This window comes from Pelodiscus sinensis, chromosome 16 (assembly GCF_049634645.1).
Source record: "Pelodiscus sinensis isolate JC-2024 chromosome 16, ASM4963464v1, whole genome shotgun sequence".
Classification (NCBI taxonomy): domain Eukaryota; kingdom Metazoa; phylum Chordata; order Testudines; family Trionychidae; genus Pelodiscus; species Pelodiscus sinensis.
In genome coordinates, this window is record NC_134726.1 from 28,617,311 (window position 1) to 28,641,785 (window position 24,475).

General features: G+C 43.4%; 2 protein-coding genes across 4 annotated transcripts in view; both read left to right on the top strand.

Annotated features, from left to right (window-relative positions):
• Window positions 1–14,573, top strand: part of EIF3B (eukaryotic translation initiation factor 3 subunit B) — a 38,741-nt gene extending 24,168 nt beyond the window's left edge. Inside the window, exons 12-19 of the mRNA XM_006112944.4 lie at window positions 225–347; window positions 1,205–1,283; window positions 5,542–5,680; window positions 7,399–7,524; window positions 8,069–8,146; window positions 8,539–8,647; window positions 9,607–9,725; window positions 14,024–14,573. Of these exons, the coding sequence (XP_006113006.3) occupies window positions 225–347; window positions 1,205–1,283; window positions 5,542–5,680; window positions 7,399–7,524; window positions 8,069–8,146; window positions 8,539–8,647; window positions 9,607–9,710 (758 nt within the window). The 3' untranslated portion in view covers window positions 9,711–9,725; window positions 14,024–14,573. The remainder of the gene's footprint in view (window positions 1–224; window positions 348–1,204; window positions 1,284–5,541; window positions 5,681–7,398; window positions 7,525–8,068; window positions 8,147–8,538; window positions 8,648–9,606; window positions 9,726–14,023) is intronic.
• Window positions 14,574–14,719: 146 nt separating this feature from the next.
• Window positions 14,720–24,475, top strand: part of LOC102443372 (kinesin-like protein KIF19) — a 53,392-nt gene continuing 43,636 nt past the window's right edge. For all 3 annotated transcript variants that reach the window (XM_075899600.1, XM_075899602.1, XM_075899601.1), the window contains exons 1-2: window positions 14,720–18,765; window positions 23,360–23,440. In XM_075899600.1, coding sequence (XP_075755715.1) covers window positions 18,655–18,765; window positions 23,360–23,440 — 192 coding nt within the window. In that variant the 5' untranslated portion in view covers window positions 14,720–18,654. The remainder of the gene's footprint in view (window positions 18,766–23,359; window positions 23,441–24,475) is intronic.

Below are 24,475 nucleotides of genomic sequence, written 5' to 3' on the forward strand. Positions count from 1 at the left end.
CCATAAGTAGCATCCTCTACATTTGTCTAGCTGGCTCATTAGAAGCAAAGCAGGAGTAAAAATCTTAATACCAAATTACTCAAACTGGATGTTTTTTTAGCATCCAGGATTTCTTCAGTCCTGACAGTAACTGCTTGGAATTGAGGCTGTGTAGGGAATGACTGATTTAACTCAAGAATTTTATCTTTATGTTGGGTTTTGACACTTCTTTACATCTGTTGCAGAAGGTATCATAGCCTTTGCCTGGGAACCAAATGGAAGCAAGTTTGCTGTGTTGCACGGAGAGCCTCCCCGAATTTCTATCTCCTTTTACCATGTCAAAAATAATGGGAAAATAGAGCTCATCAGTAAGTGGAGTTGACCGCAGGAGTACGGGTGGAGGAATCTAGGCATTAAGCACTTTCACGTGGTGGTAGCAACCTGTTTACCCTGTAGGCTTCTTAATATCTTTTTCATAGACCATGTGTCATACTTTTGGGTCTTGGCAGAGGGCACGAGGGGGAACATGTCTGGAGCATGTTGACTTCTGGCTGTCTTGGGCTGGAAAACAGCCACTATAGCGCACATATCTGCTTGTTCTGCGGTGAGGGCCAAATTACCATTTTACTTCATTTTGGGGGGGGGGGGGAGTGGAACTATTAATCTTTAAAGCATTTTTTGCCCTAACTTCCTTTCCTTTCTCCATTAATTTACTTTATCTACACTTTGTTCTCAATACTTCAGGGATTTCCTCCTGTTCCCAACTTGGGCAGTCTCCCACATCTCTGCCCCCCAATTTGTTTTAAGTCCACAAGGAATCAGCTTAAACTAAATTCTGAAAAGGAATTTATAAGCCAAAACAGATGTCTGCTCAAGAGGTTGTATCAATTACATCAGTTTCTAAACAATTTTAGTTAAATTGGTACAATTTGCATGTTAAGGCTTTAAGGATTTCTGATTTCCCCACACATGCACCTTTTTGAAATTTCTAATCATCCCAGTGTTTTCAGATAATCAGTGAGAGGAAATCCATTTTGGGTTTCATTCTTCCAGTTAAAATATGCTTTAGTAGACATTATCGGTTACAGAGCTCAGAGATGCCTTTTTGAGGATTCTGTAGAATGCCCGTGAGTATAGTTGCTACGTAGTTGTTTGTTTGGTGCCATTGAGTGAAGACTTCCCTCACTTTTATGTTGGCATAAATACAAGTTCTGTTTCCTTTCAGAAACGTTTGACAAGCAGCAGGCAAACACGATATTCTGGAGTCCCCAAGGGCAGTTTCTAGTGCTGGCTGGCCTGAGAAGGTGGGTATTGCTACTTGACAATTTGAGCTAGTTTTTTAATCAGTGTAATGTTCTCAAAGAGCTAAGAAAAGGTCTCCCTCACACCATTATATGCATACATCTGTAAGACACGTACCCAAAATCTTAGCCATCTCTCAGTTCTCTGCTAGAAAACTTGTATGCATTAAGAGGGTTATCTTTTTGTTTGGAAGAATATAATTTTGACATGTAGTAATCTGCCAGTTGGCCTTTCCAAGGTCTACATGGATTTCAGTTTGCAATAATAGGTTTTCTTGAAGATAAATTTATCTGTTGGTAACTTCTACATATTTCCATAAGATTCTTTCTCTCCTTCCTAAAATTTAATTTGCTGTAGTAGCTGTGACCTCCTTATGGCAAATGAAGATAGTCTAATCTTGCACATCTAAAATGCACTTCAGCTGTTAATTCCTTTAGTCTGTCTAATAAAGATATATTTAGTCTAACTATGAAGACATATTTATCCAGAGAGCTCCAAAGGTTTCTCTCACATGAAGCAATACAAATGACTTGTATAAGAATTTTCACAATTTCAGTTAAATCATGACAATTGGGGACTTTTTCTGAAATAAGTATAAGCTTAAATGAGTATAAGTATAAATAGGGTTCTACCAAATTCATTATCCATTTTGGTAAATCTCATCACAGCATTTTAAAAATCCTGAATTTCACAGTTAAATATTTAAATTTTAGATTTGTGTTGTTACATCATGAATATGTATCTTAAAATTTAAATGTGCAAAGTCAGCATTTCTCAAATTGGCAATCAGACCCAAAGTGGGATGGCAAAGCTTATGGAGGGGCAGTCGTGGTATTGCCACCTATGCTTCTGTTTGGTGTGCATCCAGCTCTGCAGGTAGCACTGCTGCTGATGGTTGTGGTGCCTTCAATGCTGGGTTCCTGGCCAGCAGCTGCCACTCTCCAGCCACCCAGCCCTGAAGGCAGCACAGGAGTAAGAGCGGCAATACAGTGACTCCCCTCTCCTCCGCCCCTCCACACACACTAGTCAGATTTCATGATCCATGATGTTGTCCATTTCCACACACAGACCCCCCCCCACTCTAAATTTTGGTAGGGCCCTAAGTATAACTGATATTGAAAGGAACATGACCCATAGATACCATTTTTTCTTTTTGCTAACCATACTAATGTTAGTTGTAACTTTCTTAGACCATTCTCCTATCCAGTTAATTAAAATCTTTGTGAAAGTGGGAATCTCCAGTAGGAGTAAAGAAACCTTTATCAACTCTGAATTTGGCACTGGTGTGACTGATACAATATTCCAGTATCCATTACTGGTGTCGTCAGTTGAAGAACAGAAGAGTGTTCAGAGAAGAGCCATGAGAAGGATTAAAAGATTATAAAATCTGCCTTCTAGGCATGCAGCAATTCTCCAAAAAGCTACATTTTTAGAGTTTAATGTATGCTGCTTATATATACACTCACATCATATTTCATTTCAAAGCTTATGCTATGTATGTTTAAATGAGGCATGATACAGAGTTGTATGGTGGTGCCTATCTCCCACTTCCATACTACTGAAGCAATTAGAATGACAGAACTGAAATAGGACATCAGCTGGAAGCTCAAATGGAAGGAATTCACTAGTTTAAGAGCACGTAACAAATAAACCACAGTGTACATCAGAGTTGCAGTGGCAGTCATACAAATGATGGCTGGAGACAAATTCTACACATTCAGTGAATTGGCTTCTGAGTACTTGAAGCAAATCCTGCAAGCATTTGACAAAGTTAATTCTGTAGTTGAAGTCTTTAAATATAACTAACTGAAAAATGCAGTGCTGGGCAGGTTGCACAGTGGGATGCAATAAATAGCAGGTAACTGATTGCCCTGTGCCTCCATGAAGAGAGATTCTAAAGTTGGAGTCCAAAAGCAATCACTTGTGAAATTTCTCTGACTATATGGTTCAAAATGCACCCGGAGCACGCACACTACCAATATGCCGCCTTACTGAAGGCTTTTTCAATGGTGAAGTAGCAAAACACATCACCAGTAGAGCTGTTAAACACAAACTAGCACAGTACTCAAGAGGAAGAAGACACAAAGATTCTTCTGCATGCGATATGTGCCAATATGACTTTTGGATCTCTGAATGTCAAAGGAATCATAGTAATTAGGTCACCTGAGCAGCAGGGAATATAAAAATCTAAAATGTGGATTGAAGCAGGCACCATTGACAAGAGTCACTTCATACCTATTCACACAACTTGAAGTATTCACTCTTGACTTCAGCAACATAGTTCCTGCTGTCCATGCATTAAGAGGATGTAACTGTCATCCTTGGTTGATATTGCAGAAATAATGCGGGGTTTTTTGTTAAATGTTGTAGAAGCACAGGGAACTAACTTACCGTGTGAGAGATCTTGCCAAATTCAGAGTAACAGTTGGAGTTCAACCAATGATGTGAAGCTGGTAGTGCTGCATTACAAGACAAAGAGAGACGGAGACCCACAGAGACCTAAATTGCTTGTATCTCAATCTAGCCCCCAAAAGGGCATGTCAGTGGTTGAACTCCCTCTGTGTGAGGACAGTTTTGAAATGTATGTCAGCAGAGCATCTTGGCAAAAAAAGATTTGGATGTCTTTTGTGCGTAAGCAAACCAGATATTGGCTCACCATTGCAATAGGGATAGACAAATGTGAACTACTTTCATATTCTTCAAAATCCCAAAGGCAGCCAAGCCTTCCATTACCATATTTATGAGCAGTGATCCTTACTGATGCAGGCAATCATCTGTCTCTGTAGTTGGAACAGTCCTCCCTGCACAGAACTGTGCAAGCAGTGAAGACTCTGGTAACCCATGTGATCTTAGCGCTTCATGCTAGACTAGATGACTGGAAATGTCACCAACACACTCTCATTCCAATGTCCCCTGTACAAACTGATTACTTTAGATTGTTGCTGTGATGTTGTGAGCTCTTAGAGAAATCCAATTTTATGTCTTAAATAATACATAGGATCATTAAACTAATACAAATGTTCTTCACAATGGTCATTTCCAGGGCTTGACAAACCCCGGCGAGAGCTACTTGCCAGCCCCGCGTGCGCAAAGTGCCAGTGAATGGGGCGCATGGAGCGACCGGCTGAAATCTACTCACCACGGGCGAGTAGATTCAGCGGTTTGTCGAGCCCTGGTCATTTCAACATGTTAATAGTGTCCTAGTTTATCCCTGTTTCTGTAGTAATGGCAACACTTGAGATCTTCATCATATTTCATATTACAGTAGACATAATAAGCATGAATGTAGAGAGGGTATGCCAGGGGGGCAAGATACCTCTTGCAGTCCAATCTGGCCCACCAAGCCACCGGATGTGGCTCATAGCTGCCCTTCTGGGACCCTCAAGCACGCAGCAGCTGCTCATTTAAGCACAGGGCTGCTCCATGTGCCTCTCTGCTCTGGAGCTGAACCAAGCTGAGAGATTGGCCTGGGGGGACAGGAGTGGAGGGCAGCGCAAGCCTCTCCCCGTCCTGGAGCTGAGAGCCTCATGGAGGGCACATCTTGTAGCTTTAAGCGATCTGGGGCTGCAGCAGGCAGGGAGCCCAGCCTGTCTTGGGGGTGCTGCATGGCTGCTGGCTGGGAGATGCTTAGGGAGTGCAGTCTGTTTATCTTAGAAGGAAAAGGTCAGTGGATGACTTGATTATGGTCTAAAATACGGAGTCCTGTGGCACCTTTAAAGACTAACAAATTTATTAGATCGTGAGCTTTTTTGTGGGTAAAACCCACTTCATTGGATGAGTTGGAGTAGAAATTACAGAATCCAGGGTACATAGAACAGCAAAAGAAGTTTGCTGACAACTGTAGGGTGAGTTCATAAAGAATGTCACCTCCTTAAAACAGAGATGGGGAACCTTTCTTGGGTCCGGGCTGCACACAAGCGAGACGTGTGCAAAAAAAACCAAAACCCTCACTGACATGGCCCCTGATAGAGAAGACAGACACTCCTCACATTCCCCATACACCCATGAGCCTAGGGAAGCCCAGCCTAGTAGATTTTGTATGCTTCAGCCCTGCAAGGGAGTGTCAAGGGGGCTGGAGCGCCAGTGCAAGCTCCCCAATGCTGGGGGTGGGGGCGGCCTTGAGGGCTGAATCCGGGCAAGCCCAAGGACTGCAACCAGCCTCTGGGCTTTTAGGTTCCCCACCCCTGCCTTAAGATCAAAGAAGGAAGTGTCAGCAGATGTCCTTCTTGCTTTCTCATTGATTTTTTTTTGCCTTTGCAGCATGAATGGTGCCTTAACATTTGTCGATACATCAGATTGCACCGTGATGAATATTGCTGAACACTATACAGCCTCGGATGTAGAGTGGGATCCTACAGGTCGATATGTTGTGACATCAGTATCCTGGTGGAGCCACAAGGTATTAAAGTTTCTGTTGTGATGTCTGCCCTGGGTATTTTAGAGCAGTGTTTTTCAACCAGTGGTACGAGTACCCCTAGAGGTACTCGAGAGAAGTCTGGGGGTACGTCAACACAACTGAGATTTGTAGAACTGAATTTTTGTGTTAAGTTTTACTGCACTTCATTATTTTTGTACTTTATACCCAAAAATTGAATTGCCTGCCTGGCTACGATTAAGTTGTTTAAACAAATGTGTTACAATGGTAGAAAAAAAATTGTGTCTGAAAATTGAGGGTACTTACAATTTTCTCTTTTTTTTGAAAAGGGGGGGATACTTTATTTAAAAAAAAAAAAAGGCTGATAAACACTGTTTTAGAGGGTCAGTCTGACTTTTCCTGTGTTAACTACAAAATAAAGATGCATAATGTGGCTTACATCTGTAAGTGGGTCATAACTCTTGGTGTAATTTTTTGCTATATGAGATAGGCATGCCACTCATTGCTTTCCTCTGTCAGTGAACTACTTCCTTGTAGTTCAAGTGAGTGCACTGTATCTTTTCTGAAAGCAGGTATAAGTGTTTTTAGTCTTTGAGATTATTTCAGGGTCTTTGTTACTGCAGTAGACATATCTTGGAAAGATAGGGGGATATCTTGGCTTTATGTTAATGGGGCTCTAGGATACCTCTGCTCTACTTCATTTTTGAAATAGTATGGCTTATTCTTAGTTGAGGAATGTAACTTCAACTTATAGTTAAAATAAAAGTTCACATCTACCTCAAGCAGCATGTTCACTCTGAAAAGGTGAGCGACTGAGTCCCACAAGGGCAGGCCTGGGCAAAATACTGCCCACCAAGCCACTGGATTTGGCCCCCAGAGACAGTGAGGAGCTCCCTTGCTTGCTCCGCACGCTGCACAAAAACATGGCTGCAGGGTGCTTTCTCTTTGAGTCCAGAGGGGAGGGAGGAAGATTCACACGCTGCTCCCACCCCAAGCACAATCCCATTAGTCAGTTTCTGGACAAAAACTGGCCAGTGGGAGCTGCCTGTTTGAATAACAGGCAGCCATGAAGCACAACCCTCTTCAGTTACTCACTCAAGCAAATGGTTGAGCAGGCAGAAATATTTTAAGCTCTGCAAGCCTTTATGTCTGTAGTCAAGCAGGTTTGGCTGGTAGCTGGTAAATCTCCTGGCTAGAACCTGCCTCTGGCACCCTAGCCCCTCACTTTCCCAACCCTCTACCCCCCACTCCTGCCCTGCTACTCGAACTGCACCCATACCCCCTTCCAGATCAGGCATCCCAACTCCTGCTTGACATCACAATTCCATCCTATCCTAGGTCACATCCGAAAACCCTGTGCCCTAGTTCCCTGCCCTAGATCACAATTGCCTCCTTCACTTAAACTCCCTCCCAGACTCCATTCTCCCTGCTGCACCCCAGTCCCTTACCCCAAGCTTCCTTCTGTACCCAAGCTTCATCCCCGATCCCGCACATCCTCCATTAATACCATGGAAGAGCGCAGCCCTCGATCACTTTCTGAAAGCTTGTAGTGGGCCTCTCCTCCCCCCCTCCCCACATGAAAAAATTATTGCCCACCCCTGCACTAGGGACTTTCCTGTTGCCATTGATTCTCTCTCCCTCCCCTGCCCTCCTCCCATGGAGTGCATTCAGTTATATGGCAATGGGATAGCAGTGTAAAACCCTTTGACACGAGTGAGATTTCTCATTTTGCTATTTTCCAGGTGGACAATGCTTACTGGCTGTGGACCTTCCAAGGTCGTCTCCTTCAGAAAAACAATAAAGATCGGTTCTGCCAGCTGCTATGGAGACCTCGACCTCCAACTCTTCTCAGCCAGGATCAGATAAAGGTGTTATATCTCAGTTTAATTATTCTGGCTTGAACATCATTGCAGAGAATTCTCAAGTATTCTAGTCACAAGAATGTGACTTAACTCTACAACAGTTTTCAATTCCATTCCCCAGTGTGTCTGTGTCTCTTACAGTAAAGCAATGTAAGAGCTGGTTGCATGTTGAAATGGTTCTATGTATGTTAACAGTGCTCTAAGTTGTCACTATTCCTCTCTCAAACTGTTTTGGTTCAGGTGTAGAGAGGAGTATGTGTTTTGAGTAAACTAGAAAGAATGGTAGTAGGAACAATAAAGATTGTAAATTTCAATAAGGAGCAAAGTTTGGATAGCCAAACTCAATTAATTATATTGAGGTTGTTTTTTTTTGTGCCAGGGCATCTATAAACCTAAGCAATAAAGAGAAACTGTATAAACGAGGGATTTTTTTTTATAGACCCAAGCAAGCTTGCAAAAATGCTGGGTATGTCTAGACATGCTTGAAGTGGCATTCTTTTATATAATATTGTTGTATGTAGTTCTGGTTGACATGAATTCTCTTTTACAGCAAATTAAGAAGGACCTGAAGAGGTACTCCAAGATTTTTGAACAGAAGGATCGCCTAAGCCAATCAAAAGCCTCAAAGGTAAGAAGCCTCTGGGACATAATGAATCAATGAAAGACAGTTAGTGCATTTGTTACCCATACTAGTATGTCTTTCTTTCATTCTACTGACTGGCAATATAGTTTTGCTGCTGCTGCCTCCAAGTTGATAGACCTTGTCCCTTATCTCAAGTAGGAGAGACCATTGTGTTTTAAGTCCCAAGTTTCCCAGATTTAGTCCTCAGATGACCTAAGAACATTATGAACTCAAGCACAAGCATATATGTAGGGAAACCAGTTCGTCAACAATTTGCTGATTCTTCACTTGGAGAAACCAAGGCATGGTTTACTAGTATATGTTGGAGGAGGAATCAGGAAGAATTTCTGTTGAATTAAGTGGAATATACTTGACCTCTTCTTCTTTTGCTTCTGTAGGAGCTCGTAGAAAAAAGACGTACAATGATGGAAGACTTCAAGAAATACCGCAAGATGGCACAAGAATTCTATATGGAACAGAAGAATGTGCGTCTGGAGCTGCGAGGAGGTAAACCAGGAACTGGCAGTATTGTAAATATGTGGTTTTAATTAGTAACTTTTAAAGCACCAAATAAACATTAAAACTAAGGCTATAGAAGCAGTCTTTGGTAATGATCAGTGTTTAGGAGTTGAAGACCTTTTATTTGTGATGGGTTGGGGTTCCTCCTTCTTCAGTATACATTTCCCTCTCTTGCCCAAATAATCACCAAACCCCTGGCAGGTTTGCTCACTCCTCTGCTATTCTTTCCCATCTTCCTCCCCGCCCCCCTTCCCCCCTTTAAAAAAAAATCTATCTTGAGGTAGTGAATAGAGGGAAGGCTACTGTTGCTGCTCAGGGTGGTCATTACTGATTGCTTTGCATGTAATATTCTGGAGACAAGTGTAGGGGTGTTAAATTGCATTTAAGCAACTGATTGACTAGTCAATAAAATTTCCATCGATTAGTCAATAAGTGGGAGAAACTGCAGAGCCACAGCAGGATTAGTGCCCCTTTTAAATGTATCAAGAGCTAGTAGGCTTTTGATACATTTAAAAAACAGAAGCGCAGTGGGAGGGGATCAGGTGCAAGCTGCGAATCTGCTAATTCCCGGCTTGCATCCGGTCCCCACTACGCCTCTGCCTCCCCTGCCTCCTGTGGAGATGGTGTGGGGGGAGCCGAGGAGGAGAGACCAGCTTTTAAGCCAGCTACCCCCAGGAGCAGCTCCTGCTTCCCCCTCCCCCTTTCTGCCTCTCCCTCTGATAGTCAGAGGGGTTGGGGAAGGCGAGAAGTGACTAGTCAATTCACTAGTTGACTATCCAATAAGCATATGCTAGCCACTTACTTCCCTAGGCCAGAGATGAAGTTAAAATGCCCTTTATTTTAAAGGTGATTTGGTGCTGTGTATTTTTATATTTTAGCAAGTACCTTAGGCATTCTTGCCTGCTTGGTGGTGGTATTCAGAACTAATGCTTCCTCTCTTCCTCCAGGGGTGGACACAGATGAGCTGGACAGCAATGTAGATGACTGGGAAGAGGAGACTGTTGAATTTTTTATCAATGAAGAAATTATTACCATTGCAGAACCAGAGTAATCCAATAAAACCCTGGTAAGACAGATTACCTTTCCGTTGAGAAATATCTTATTAGGTGTTGCAGTTAATCTCCAACTGGCTTAAGAGTACTTTCTAAAGCCTGGTCTACACTATGAGATATGGTCGAATTTATTAAGGTTAGGTTTTTTTTAGCACCCAATTTTATAAAGTCGAAGGTGTTTGTCCCCACTGTGCTTGAAGAGTTTGACAAAGTATGTCCCCAATAGAATGGCCACCATCGACTTTGACAGGAATGCACTATGGGTAGCTATCACACAAATCTGATGTCCCTTTGCATACTGGGACCAAAACAGTGCAGTGCATGGTTCTGGATAATGCTGTCAGTGTCCCATAATACACTCCTCATGCTGAAATTCAACAGCAAACAAGTTTTTCACACCCTTTTTTCCCCTGGTGGTTATCTGTACAGATGCCATAGCAGGGTAAGCATGGAACCCAGTCAGCAACAAAGTACTATGGCAATCATTAAACATCTTGCGCCTGATGTTGCAGTATGTCCAGAGCCTAGCTAGGGCCTGCTGGAACAAGAGAAACTCGGAGGAGGCCATGAACACACTCTTCTGTGAAGGCACTTGAGTTGAGTGATTGGCAAGTGCTAGTGGCATTTGATCCTCTGACACAGTGGAACACCAGTTCTGGTGCTGTGAGAAAAGCACAGATTGGTGAGACCACATATTTATGCAGCTATGAGATGATCAACAGTGGCTGCAAAATTTTCACGTGTAAAGCCACTTTCATGGATGTTCACAAATTGCTTTTTCCCTCCCCGGAGCACAGGAATACCAGGAGACCCCCTTGTGTAGGAATAGTGACTGCCACAGATTGTTAATCCCATTTATAGCATAATTAAAAATGTGAACTCACCAGGAGTGCCTTTCCCCATCAGGGCCCGGCAGTGAGATGTCTTGGGAGGAAGGGATTGTTTCCAAAAATATAAAAAGGTTGTGGCTGTCAGTGAGATCAGATGCTCCGCTCACCTGCTGACCATTTTCCTCTTCCTCATCTACACTGTCCTTCAAACTGCTCCTCAAGGCTGCCAGAGGAAACTCTTGGGAGGAATACTGGTCAGGTCCCCCTTAGAATCCTATGCAGCCGCTCACAGAAGTGGCATGTTTGCAGCGCTGACCCAGACCATCCGTTTGTCTCCTTTGTCTTCTGTTACGCCTGCCTGGGCTTTTATTTTCATGCAGCACTGCTGGATGTTCCTTGGCATGTCCTTTCTTGGCAAAGAATCAATGCACATAAAACAGACATCAGGCTCTTTCACAGAGAGAAAACTGTTGCTTGCCATTTTAACCAGACTGACCATTCTCTCAAAGACCTTAAAACATACATATTGCTTCAAAGAGATTTTAACTCCAGACTTCAAAGAGAAGCCTCAGAACTGTCATTCATGCTTAAATTTGACACTTTGTGTATGGGCCTTAACAAAGATGCTAATTATCTCACCCATTATAAAGATAGATCACCCCTAACATCATTACCTCACAGACACTAACCTTCCCCCCGACCCTCCCCTCTGTTCTAAAATCTGATTTGTCAATTTTATGTGTTCACTTTTTTTTATTGTATCACTTTGGTATATATCGTCGTGCCAATTTTCTTCCACAAATTGATCTGAGGAAGTGGGTCTGGCCCACGAAAGCTCATTACCTAATAAACTATCTTGTTAGTCTTCTCCCCACATAGCAATGAATTCCAGGGTCTCCTTCGCCCTGGGCATTCATGGTGAAGTGTGCTGCCTGCTCTAGAGTCTGCTCATCACTCTGGCCACACGGGAAACAAAATTCAGATTTTTTTTTTTTCCTTGGGCTTTTGTTGTTGTTGTTCACATGGAGAGCAACAGAGTTGAGCATCTGCACTACCATAAAGTCCACCATGCAAGGTCAAATTTAGCATTACTCCTTGTGAAAATCAGGAATACCAAAATCTATTTTAGCAGCCCCTAAAGTTCATGGAATAGGTTGGATGGAGTGGACTTCTTGTTTAGAAAATAGACCGAGTGCAGCTAAGTTTGACCTAAATTCCTAATGTAGACCAGACCTGTTAAAGCTTAAGGTTTCTAGAATACAAAAATTAATGTATCTATTCCTTTGACTTGGCTCTTGTACTTTTGTTCCCAGCTGAATGGCCAGTTGTAGTGCCAGTGGCCAGAAATGACACAGGTGTTCTTCAAAGCAAATGTTTAGGTTAGCATGTGAACCTAATGTAACTCTGCAGAAAACTAGTTGTGGTGTGTGTGTGGTTGTGTTTTTTGCCAGTGTGCTCCTTTCAAAGAGTGAGAATGAGCCAATTCTCAAACATGATGCATGTAAACACTTGATGAAAGTGTCTATGCAGCATGAGAAATATTTATCACTTTGGTAGTGGAGAGGTAAATTCTGAGTTCTGGTTATTGGAAGGACTGTAACCTTGAACCTGGTGTACACAGTTTTCTGATGCACTATGTAAGAAGGTTTAATTACTGAACAAATTTGATGCATACTGTTAAGCCAGGTACTCTACTTAACTCTTGAATTGCTCAAAGGTGGTTCTGTGCTCTGGCATTTATAGGAAGAGGTGTAGCACTGAGATTTAAATTTTGTAATAAACGCTTTTATTTAGTGTTACTGAAAGTGCTTTTTCATAATAAACTTTATTTTAAAGGTTGTTTGATCCAGAAGGCTCCTTACCTTGCTGTATACTCCAATATATCCCTCAAATATTGTCAATAGGTGTTACAGATCTAGTGGTGCTTTCCTCCTTGGACATTTGCCAGACTGCTGTAAAGGAGTCCAAACCCTAAATTCTACTGTAAGCTTCCAGAGTCTGAACAGAACACTGTGTCTGGCTTGGTGCGTACTGTAAGGATGCAGTTCCTCTTTCTAGTATAATGAGAGCCTAAGACCAGCGCTGACCTCTCAGCTTCCCTTGTAGCTTAAGTATCCCTCTCCCAGAATTCAACCATAGTGTCCTAGTTTTGGGCTGACTCATCATGCTACACCCCATGGTCCCTAAACAGAGACTTTGCATATGATTCTGTTGCTTTTTACTTCAGCAAAAAAGCACAGATCACTTGGAAGATAGCACCCCAAATGTGGTAGCCTTAAGGGGGCCTTCTGTATTTCCTCTGGTTGCCTGGCTTCTGCAGCAGCTTCTTTCAGTTGAGCTGGTGAAAATGACAGGAGACCCTGAGGATGGCAGCTTCTGCCCTCTAACGTTCTAGTCTCCTCTGTCAAGGTACTTCTAATCAGCCTCCTCAGGTGATCACAGCAAGTGAAAAGCAAGTCCTGCAGGTGACTTCAGTAACCAGCCTTTTGTCTCAAAATGCTATTTTTTTCAATCGAGGATCATCAGGACTGTTAGTCCTGGGCCACTTCATCTTGGAATTTTAGTATAACATGCAAGTAATAAAAGAATAGCAGAGAAATGAAAGGACATCTCATTCACAACAGCTTTTATATTTGATAATCATGATCTCGCGTAGAGTTCTTAAATTGTACAAATTCCCCAAATCATCACAAGAGAATAGTCCTTGTTGCTACATTGGAGAAATATGTATTTAAAAGGTTTAATTGCTTCTGTACTAGGGAGGAAGTTGTATTTAGTGGTTAGGACTAGGGATGCTAACAGCTAGCTGGCTAATCATTTAACCAATACGCAACTGCTTATTGGTTAATGGTTCCAGCTAACTGCAATAGCCTTCCCCTCTCAGTCCCAGCCCGCCAGTCCAAGTTTTAAATGAAGTGTGCGCAGAGAGGTGGGGGGGCTCCTTGGGAGTGGTCTTGGGAGCATATGGCTGCTGGTCCCACCCCCACTCTGGGAGGGCACCAAGTAACTGCTAAGAATTTTAGCAGTTACACAGTTATTTCTAATGCGTATGTAAGGCACTAGCCTCTGATTTTTAGGAGTTCAATTCCCTGTACCATCTTAGACTTCTGTGAGACCATGGGCAATTCACTTAACCACTTAGTGATTGGAGTTATGGCAGCAGCAGCTCAGTGCCCAGTAGCCCCGTCAGTGTATGGAACGAATACTAAAACCCTCTTACCCATCCAAAAATGCACAAACATTTTAGAGGCCAGGGATGTCCTCTTGTCCATATCTGGGGAATGTGGGAGAGTGGAGGTAAGAATGGGGAGAAGCAGTCTTCTGAATTAAATATGTTCAGCTAATCATTTACTTGGGAAGCACAACAGCAAAGTGTAAGCAGAGTGCAGTTGTAAAACTCTTTCCTTGCTAGCAGCTGTGAATTGTGAGTTTGTGTGAAGCACAGTACTGACATTGACTTTTCCTTTTTTTTTTCTTTGCAGCATCGCCACATCGTGTACTGAAAAGGGGTTCATTTATTTTCAGAAAGCCGACACCATCTTTGGAATTTTTAATCCATATTCTCACTCTGGACGGTGAATGCACCAGGTTCTCTCCATTCTGACACATTGTAGTGCCTTTAAACCTCACTGTCAGCAGTGGGGATATTTAAAAGGCACTGCTTTTAAATTTTTATTCATTTGGAAGGGGTTGTCTTTTCTTTTTAAAACCACCACCAGTATTTGCTGTCTGAATCCTGTGCATTGCTTACCAGTTGGCAGTTTTGAACTATTGCCCTTAAGTGAGCATCAAAACACCTTCCAGAATCTTGCACGCTCACAATGCTTCTATTTGCTGAGGACTCTGTGTGTGTCCCAAGTGCATGGACAGGTGTTTGTTTTGTACGGAGAAAGATCAGCAGGAAGACCATCTTTCATATGATGTATGTTAGTGTGCTGAAGCAGCACTACAGTGGGCTGTACCCTCCTCCATTCAGATTGTGACAGGATTCAACAGGTAGAATGTGGAAATAAAAGCAGACCTATCCTAAAAGCAGACTATCTGTGTTTATCTGTAGAAATCTTACCTTGATAAACTCAGGTCATTTATTATCTGAATATGAAACTCTTGGTTTAGAATTTGCAACTGCATTTGGATTTTTGTATCCCAGGTCCTTCGTGTCTGCATTCACTTTTTTTTACTCCATGGCAGGGGTGGGCAGTAACTTTTGACCAAGAGCCACTTCAGAAATTTTTGAAGTGGTCCCGGGCTACCCCAGAAGAGGTGGGGCCAGGATACTTCCATGCTTCTCTGTCCCTAAGCCCTGATTGGCCTGGGGGCAGGGGAGCAGCCGGACCTCCATGGGCCAGATCTGCCCTGCAGAGGCTCTTTTGCCCATCCCTGTTCCATGATGTAGCAGGTGTCAGACCAGCTTGCATGTTCTTGAAATCATCACATATAATTATTAAAAGCAGCGGATGAATTTGAGACCTCTTACAAGATGTAGCCATTGGCAACAGCAGGATTGTGGGAGACTTTCTTTTATTTGCAAGCTTTGGTTGGAAATATGTTCAGAGGAACACTCTACTTGTGTATGTTTGGATATACAAGGAAACCTATATTCTAATATCTGGAGCCCCATGCCTTGTGAAAATAGTCCAGAATACTTAAATTCTGCATCCACCTCTTTTTGAGCAAACTTCCTTACAGCAACAAAACCAAAACACCTTAAGAATCTAGTTCTTAGCAGATAAGAACTCTTAAATGAGTGTGTTTTATGGTAAAAATGCAAAACAAATTAATCATTGTTAAATCCATAATCAATTTTACCCTTCGCCTTAAAAACATCTTGTGGAATAACTTCTGAAAGCTTGAACATGTTGAATCATTATTACTGAATACTGTAACCTTTTTAAATAGGGAAAGTAGTTTTTAATATCACCTCTGTAGTGAATGTCTAGTGGAAGTTCAAAGATCAGTTGCCAGTAGGATTTACTAATGGGACTTATCGTAAGTGATGCATGTAGTGATCTGTCTTTTACCCACCAACAGTCCAAGAAGTTGACTTGTGAAGTGCATCAATGCCAAATGTCAAACTATCCACCATTTTTACAGCTAGATAAGTTATACTTTCTGACTATTTCTGAAGATGGAAATGTTCTCCTTTACCATGTTGTGATCTGAATTTGTTTAATTGTGGTTTGAAAAATAAGTTTAGCCTTGTCCAGTATGCCTTGTAGTTTTTCAATGATGCATATACCTTTTTGGTACAGGACACTCTACTTTTTGGCAATAATGAAAAAGTGAAATTACTAGAGACAGAGACTACTAGACATGTTTGGATATAGTGACTTACAGCATCATGATGCCCGTCATACTTTTGTGTGTGCACTGATATTTTTGAATAATAATGCTCTTCCGAACTCGGCATATCTCTTCAGTGCTAGTTGTAGTACAGATGTTTCAAAGCAGGGAAAACATTACTTTTATCAAGACCTTGCAAGTACTTGTTCTGTCGGCAGCATTCTGCTTAGTTACAACCCAGTTTGGTTATCACCCATCACCCAAACAAATAGGACTAGTTTTCTTTAAAGTATGGATCACATTTATCATAGACCAAGATCCCCTTCCAAAAATATAGAAACTACTTTAAGCCCCTCACAGGTTTTCAATAAATGTTGTTTGGAAATGATTCCAATCATAATTTCACTTCAGTTCCTAGAGCAGTGGGTCTCAACCTATTTACCATTGTAGACCAATTCACAGCTCTGTTACGTGGGCTGCATCCACACAATATATACATATCTATATGGCACTGAGAATGTCACGTGGGACACAACTGTAGGCCAATTGTGCTTCATTAGACTAATACAAATAATAACGGTCCATTTTCTAGCTTAAAATCAGAAGCCAAGAAATCCTGCATATTGTATTCCGTTGCCAGTTTTAAGTGGATTTACTATGCTTTACTCCTTATCTTTCTCTCAGTATAGCAATGCTACAAAACTGATGCATGAAGCAAGTCTTTTCCTTACAATTTACAAGTTGTAGTATATGAACTTGAGCTCCTTCAGGATGAAAGACTAACTTATCTCCCCAAGATAAGCAAGCAAAGAATTTTTTTTTATGACTTAGTAAAGTCTGTTACGTATGCTCATGTTGTATGAGGGCTGAAATCAGTACTGGTTCAACAAATAATTGGGTATTTTTTTACTTCAATACAGGCAGTCCCCGGGTTACGTACAAGATAGGGACTGTAGGTTTGTTCTTAAGTTGAATTTGTATGTAAGTCGGAACTGGTACATATTGTAGGGGAAACTCTAGCCAAACATTTCTCCAGAGCTCAGTTTTATTCTCCCACACCTCACTTCCCTCAGTCCTTTATTCTCAAGCTGAGGCGTCTGCTGAGAGAAGCCGCTCCACGTCTCCCTGGTCTGCTGGGGGGGGGCTAGCTTCGCGTCTCCCTGGTCTGCTGGGGGGAAGCAGCTAGTGCGGGGTTGCCTCACCCCGTTTGTAAGTAGGGATCCCATGTAAGTCGGATCCATGTAACCCGGGGACTGCCTGTATTGAGTACTGGCACTAGTGACTCATGCTGCTATTCTAGATGAGTTTATTTTTCTGTAGCACTTACCCAACTGTTTTTGCAAACTGTACAGTAATAGCTCTGCCTCCTACTGAAATGCAACTGTTTAACAGTGTGGTAAAGCAACCTTATTCAACACTTGACTACAGGAAACTTTGAAGTATTTTACCTGGAATAGGGCTGCTAAAACTTATTTATGAAAAATATCCTCGAATCCATGAGTAAAAGAGGCTTATGAACCTTTGCAATACTTCCCTCCAGAGAGAAATTTACTTGCCTTCCTGTAGTTCTTGTTTGTTCAAGAGCAGTGACCACCTCGGCCAGGGTGTGCTAAATCCTCCAGTATTTTCTGAGCGGCAAATCAACTACTGGAGTTGTGTAAGATGTCTTGGTGTGGGTGTTTTCTCCTTACAAAACCCCCCCAAATACTCCTATCTGATTTTGTGTTTAAAGTGTCTCTCAGCTATGAGGTAGTGCTTCTCTCTTCTGAGTAACTGTCATCACTGTTAAAAATAAGCCTCAGACTTTGAGGCCTGTGCTCTTAATTGCTAATCTAAACTAATAACTTGACCATTTAAAAATAAATCTCTCCTGAAATGTTTTATTGGACAACTGCATCCCTTCTCCATGCCATGAATGGAAGTAGAGGGGCTATGCTTTGTTTGTATATTAATCTCAGGGGTTGTCTTAGCACTAGGCTTGAGTCCTCTACATTCAGAATACAGCTCTAATATTTTGTCTTGTGGAGTAGTTTTTCTACTCTACAACAGAACCCCTGTACCCTGTTCTATAGCTCACGTATTTCAGTAAAGTGCTGTACTTCAAACATCTATCACCCCTTGAGCGGTCATTGCTTCATTATGAAGGAGGAGGGAAGGGCTGTGGGAAAACAGGCCGCCTCGACCATGTTATAACAGTGACTCTGGCTCAAGTTCGCGATTGGGTTTATTTACTCTGCGTAGAGGCACGGCCTGCAACTGGAATCATCTCCCAGGACCAGGGGTGCAGCTACTGTGCCAGGGCAGCAGCGGCGTCTGCACTACGCCCGGGCCACGGGCTCTGATGGACTGGTCGGGGCGGGGGCACCTTCCCGTGGCTTCGGTCTGAGGCTGGATTTCACTTCGCTAGGAGCAGGCAGCCGCCGTGTGGGCAAAACCCCAGTGAGGATGAGGATGCCTTCCCCCCTCAAACCCAGAGGCGCGTTAGCCCGCGGCCGCGCCCACGTGCGGAGCATCTCGGGCCGGGTTCCATGCGCGGCCGCCGCAGGGGAGGCGCTGGCGGTGCGTGCGAGAGACCGCCCGGAGCAGCGCACCTAGGGACCTGCGGGGCAGCCAGCGCTTCTGCCCCCTTTCGTGCCGGGCTGGTGCCGCGTAGTTCGGCCCTGCCCCTTCCCAGTAGGTCCCCGGGCGTGGGAGGGCCCAGCGCTTAGCCGCCCCCGCGGTTCAGGTGCTCCCTGCTGCCGCTGATGTCACCTGCCGCCTGGGGATCCCGGGGCTGCGGCTGCGGACCGCTCTGCCTGTCTCCCGAAGCCTGCTGGCGGGGCCAAGCCCTATGGCTTCGCCCCTGGGCAGCCCTCTCAGCGCGGGGCAGAGGCAGACCGGAGACCTGGCTCCCGGCTCGGCCAGGAAGGATCTGGGCGTGCAGCAGCAGCAGCAGCTCACGGTGAGTCCGGCAGTCCCGGGCAGTCAGGCGGCCTTGGGCGTAGGCAGCCAGGCACGGTCCCTTTCCTGTCTACTAGGCAATGCCCAGCTGCACCTATGGGTGCGGGAGCTACGGGCCTGAGAGTGCTACAGCTCTCCCTGGCTTGAAGGGGTTTCCAATATATCCAAGGTTTATAGTTTGGTTTCGTGGCTCCCAGCATCCCCAATTAAAAATTGTTCCAGCAGCACCCCTGGCTGCGCTCGCAGCTGGCGCATCTGAGAGCCCTGGGCAACCGCTGCTGCGGAACAAACTACTGCTGGACTGAACGCAAGACTGGACAAAGAAAACATCCTGCAGGGGCCAGATTTGTAGTGGTAAAGGGTGGGACAGGATACGCTGACAGGTGTGCCCCATGTCACTTTCTGTGAAAGCCTTTTCCAATCAAGGCAACTGAGCATTTCAGCTTCTCCATCTGAATGGTAATTGTATAAACTTTAAAAACAACAATTAGTCTTACCAGCCTATTGGTTGTTTTTTAAGTTTATCCCATACAGACTAACTCAGCTACCCCCTGAAGCTGGCAATTGTATGTTGTTAATATATGCTGAGTTGAAAGCAAGTAGGTTTCACTCATTAGAGTCCCTGATAGAATCTGTCCAGTCCCAAGATTTTGGCATTTCTTGGTGTGGATCACGGGAATGTACTAGTTTTTTTTTCCTGTAATGATTTTGTACACAGTTCTTTAATTAATCCCTCTCCCGCGTTTTTTATTATTTAAATAATCTCTCACTCCTCACACTTATTTTTGCTATGACTGTGTGTCAGAAACACATCTACAGACATCTCTGCTTTGAGCTCTAAACCAGTGTTTCTCAACCAGTGGTACAAGTACCCTTGGAGTACTCAAGAGAAGACTGGGGAGGAGGATGGCAACACAACTGAAATTTGGAGAAAACAGAATTTTTGGGTTTTTTTTTGTTTTACAGTGCTTTATTATTTTTTACTTTGTACACCCACAAATTTCATTGCCCGCCTGGCTATGATTAAGTTGTTTACACAAACATGTTGCAATGATAGAAAAAAATTCCATGTGTCTGAAAACTGCAGGTACTGGGGGTACTTATAATTTTTTTAAAGGGGTACTTTATAAAAAAGGTTGAGAAACACATTTAACTATTTAACGTAACAGGAATCTCTTCTATAATAACGTATAGTAGTATGTAAAATATTTTCAGTTCACTTATAATGCCAGTAAGTCCTTTTTACTGAGTCTGATCCTTTGTCACATGCTTTCTTGTCTTCCCTTGGTGGCTACAAAAATTCTTTTAATTTACCTGCTTTGGGATGTGAGTGTAAAGCAACAGGCGGAACTGAACCTGAACCTGGAGCTTAGAGCATGAGCCTCTATCACTTGAGCTGAAAGCTAAGCTAGGGCTGTAGAGAAAATTCATTCTTTCTGTAAGGGGTCTAAGTGCAACTACATGAGACAGTACACCACAGCCAGAAGGTGTGTGGGTTACATGAGCAATAACAGACATGAAAAAGAGGCTTGTCAGTCTTACACCATTGCCTGCTCAACATAAGAAGTACAGCTAGAGTGCTACAGATAGAGTAACATTTTCAAAAGTGCCTGCATCCCAAGAAAATTAAGCTCCAAAGTCACGTCTAAAATTTCATCCAAAGTCTTTTAGACTTGACAATAAAGCAAGAATCCATTCCAGGTCCTCTCTGAATATTAAACTTCCCACAGAGTTAGGGTGCCGCTGCTTATATCCTGTTAATATTCATCCAAAAATCAGCCTTACTTTTATATTACTAGACTTTAAAGTGTTATGTACTAGGTGATTCTGGAGAGTGCCTGGAGAGCTGCCTTTGGAAATACTCCTAAAATCAGCACAAGATTTGTTATTGTGGAAATAGATTTGGTCTCTATAGAAACTCTTTGTATGTGACTTTGGGGGCTTTATAGCAAGACTATTTTGAAAGCGGGTCACCTTTCAGGTATGACACAACAGCCAATTACTTTAAATAGCATTTCACTCACATTAAAGTATTCTCTGAGCAATTGTTAAACAGATATTACTAGTCCATTGTACTGATGGGAGATGTACACTTAACTGTTTAAGTACCCACTGATGCAGCAACCCGGGGGTGGGGCAAGCAGAAGCAGTGCTTATGGGAGCCTGCTTAAAAGGTTTACTAGCTCCTGTGGAGCTGCAAGCCCTCTCTATCAGAGGCAGCAGTGTGGGAGGTGATGGGGGCAGGTGGGAGCCGGTACACATGGGAAGCATCTCTCTCGAGCCAGCTCCCTGCACGTATTGTTTCCTTTGGACCTGCCGTCCCCCACACCCTTCTGCCCCTCTATCAGAGGCAGTTGGGGGAGGGTGTCAGGTGGGAGCCAGGGCTCATGGGGAACAGACTTAAGTCAGCTCTCCGTGAGCACCGGCACCCGCCTGCCCCCCTACATGTAAACTTGTAACTGCTGAAAAATTCAGCAGTTCCACATTCACACACTACATGATTTTTAACATCCCTAATTTGCAGCCCACAATTGTATTACATCTACACAATCTAGGATCTATGCTATATATTATTGGACACTGTCTTTTGGTAACTTATCCATGATCTATTTACATATAGGCTACGTCTAGACTAGCATGATTTTCTGCAAATGCTTTTAACGGAAAAGTTTTCCATTAAAAGCGTTTGCAGAAAAGAGCATCTAGATTGGCACGGACACTTTTCTGCAAAAGCAGTTTTTGCAGAAAAGTGTCCGTGCCAATCTAGACGCACTTTTGCGCAAAAAAGCCCTGATCGCCTTTTTTGCGCAAAACAGATCTGAGCTGTCTACATTGGCCCTTTTGCGCAAAAGACTTTTGCCCGAACGGAAGCAGCATAGTATTTCCGCAAGAAGCACTGATTTCAGACAGTAGGAAGTCAGTGTTCTTGCGGAAATTCAAGCGGCCAGTGTAGACAGCTGGCAAGTTTTTCCGCAAAAGCAGCTGCTTTTGTGGAAAAACTTGCCAGTCTAGACGCAGCCATACAGTATTCAGCTCTAGGGCTGTTTCATAGTACAATTATATACAGTGTGTTATGGACATGTGCACAGTGGAGAGTTTGGGACAATGTAATCATTGATTGCTAAGGAGTTATGTATTGTTTATGGGTAACTAATTAACAGTTAACAGTTTACTGATGACCCCAGCTGCAGGGTTTGGATCTAGAAAATTTTCAAAGTTCAGGCTTGCTCAGATTTGGGATTTTGGTTCCCCCCCCCATCTGTCTACATCACACTAAGCATAACACAATATCATCATAAACTTTGTCAAACGTGTTCTGTATCACAGATGTAGTGTCAATCACATGTTCGGTAGAACGTTCCTAAGAATGTCTTCTTTAAAAAAAAATTCTTCTCCCTGATCTTTGGATACTGAAATGAGTGGCTGTTGTTTGTATGGCAGTATCGTGACATTAGCGGCAGCCTGCTACAGGTTGTACCTCCTTTAACCGGGACTCTGGTCTAGCAACATCCATGCAGTGGCAGTGGGAGGCCAGCCACTCAGCTGGGAGCCTTTTGGGGGAGGGGGCAGAGGAGTAGCAGGGAGTTCTGACCCCTGCAGCAGGACAGTAGCAAGGGGCCGGCAGCAGCAGTCGCAATTTTCCGGCCCTGGCCGTGGCGCTCAGGGACCGGCAGCGACAGCCCTGGCTGTGGCGCTCGGGGGTGGCCGGGGTAGCCAGGGAGCTCTTGCTCTGGTGGCTGTCATGCAGCTCCAGCCTGGGACTCAATGGGGCCCGGGATGGTGCCCTAGCCAGGGGCAGCACAGGCCATGTTGGAAAGGACCTTCCCTGGTCCAGCAGATCCCCTTGTTCAGGACCAGTTAGGAGCCGAGGGTGCCGGACAAGGCAGGTACAACTTGTAGCAAAAGGATTCGTAAATCTGCTGCTCATTATAGTTTCTGATGAGGATGCAAAAGAACAAAAACTGTTGTGATTTTGTAGGTCCTGCAAAGTGGCTAATTTCACCCATGCGGTAATGAAATGAGTTAAATAAGAGCTTTGAGGTCACCTCTTTAGTTTCTGAAGATAATGTTTGTTTTAGGTTTTGAATCTACAAAATTATGAGATTTTTTTTATTATGTTCAGATTCTAAGGCCAAAATGTTCAAATGTAGGTGCTCACTCAACTTAAATTCCACTATTCTGTCACCAAGAACTAAATAACATACAATTGTAATCAGTGTTTTGGGGATACAGTAGAAACATAATGTACCTAACAGCTCTGCAGAATCCAGACAACTCCAATCTCTGTAAATGGCAATAGTGTTGGTGGGCAGAGAACTAAACAAAATGGAATGGTGTTGGGATTTTGTTCTTTTAGAGATGTGTAATAGGGAATAGGCATTTGTTGAAAGAAAACGTGAACATTATTGGAGAAATAAATATTTTAAGCTTCACTGGTGCTGTTAAATATCCTGGAGAATAAAGAAAAATCAATATAAAGTTATTCTAAATAGGGGATCATGTCACTTGAAAAGAGAATGAGTTAGTGATGGAGTAGCCTGCATTGGCTAGGGGAGTATTTACAACCAGAGCAACTCCTTTGTGTCTGTGTGCAGGTTGCTCTACGGATTCGTCCTATCAATGAAGCTGAGCTGGAGGAAAATGCTGTTATAATAGCCCACAAAGTGGGTCAGCAGGTGAGGTTGGAGCAGAGCAGCATGGGTGAGTTTACAGCTGAGCTGATAAACAATGGCTTTTTGGAAGGAGAACCAGGAGTTTTAATGCTGGTGCCCCCGTCACGACGAAGAGCAAGTACAATGACCCACTTGAACGTGGACAGGCATCTGAGGAGTTAAATGTTTTGCAAACCTGGGCAGTTGCAAAATTTGCAGATTTAGAACCTGTTGTGACATTTAAGCAGGGCCGTCCTTAGGCATTTTCAGCTATGTAAGGCACCATTAAATGTGGGGCACCAGTGGAGCTCCAAATTTAGAAGTCTCTTATGCTGTGTATGCTTAGGGCCACCAACGGGTGCAGAAGCCTTAATCTGTTGGCCCTCTACTCCAACTCCCAGCCTCATCGGACCCAGTGCCCCAGCTTCCCTCCTGCCTCATGGCCCTAATCCCTTAGCTCCTGGCTCTGCCTCCCAACCCTGTTTGACCCAATCTGCTCTTCCCACCCCAATCTGCAGGCCCCCTTTCCATCTGCCAGCCTGCAGTTCCGGCAGGCTATTATGCCTTCTAGCCCACAGTTCCAGTTGGCTATGCCACTCAGTCTGTCTGCTCTCCCACCAGCCTTCTTACCCTCTTCTCATCCCTGAGCACAGCCCCGCCCCATGGAGTGGCTGCCCTCCCCCACAGGGGATGGTGGGTGCCGGTGCTTAGGCTTCATAGGGCACCAAAAATCTTAAGAATGGCCCTGCATTTCAGGTCAATCGTAGCTGAAGATGGTAGAAAAAACTACTATTTTTTTCAATGAAAATGTTTGAATGAAATTCATTTTGTTCAAAAGCTTGTTTTCACAGAAAATTTTTAGACCTTTTATAGAAAATTTCAGAACATTTTCCTTTTGCTTTGATTTTTCAAAACCAAAATAAAATTAAATTGATTTCTGTTGCAAATCTTTTTGTTGCAAAAATTGACGATTTTATCAAATGAAATTGTTTTAGCTAAAAATTTCAGAGAAAAAATGCTGGCCAAATTCTTATGACCAGTTCCAGTTAACAGGAAATT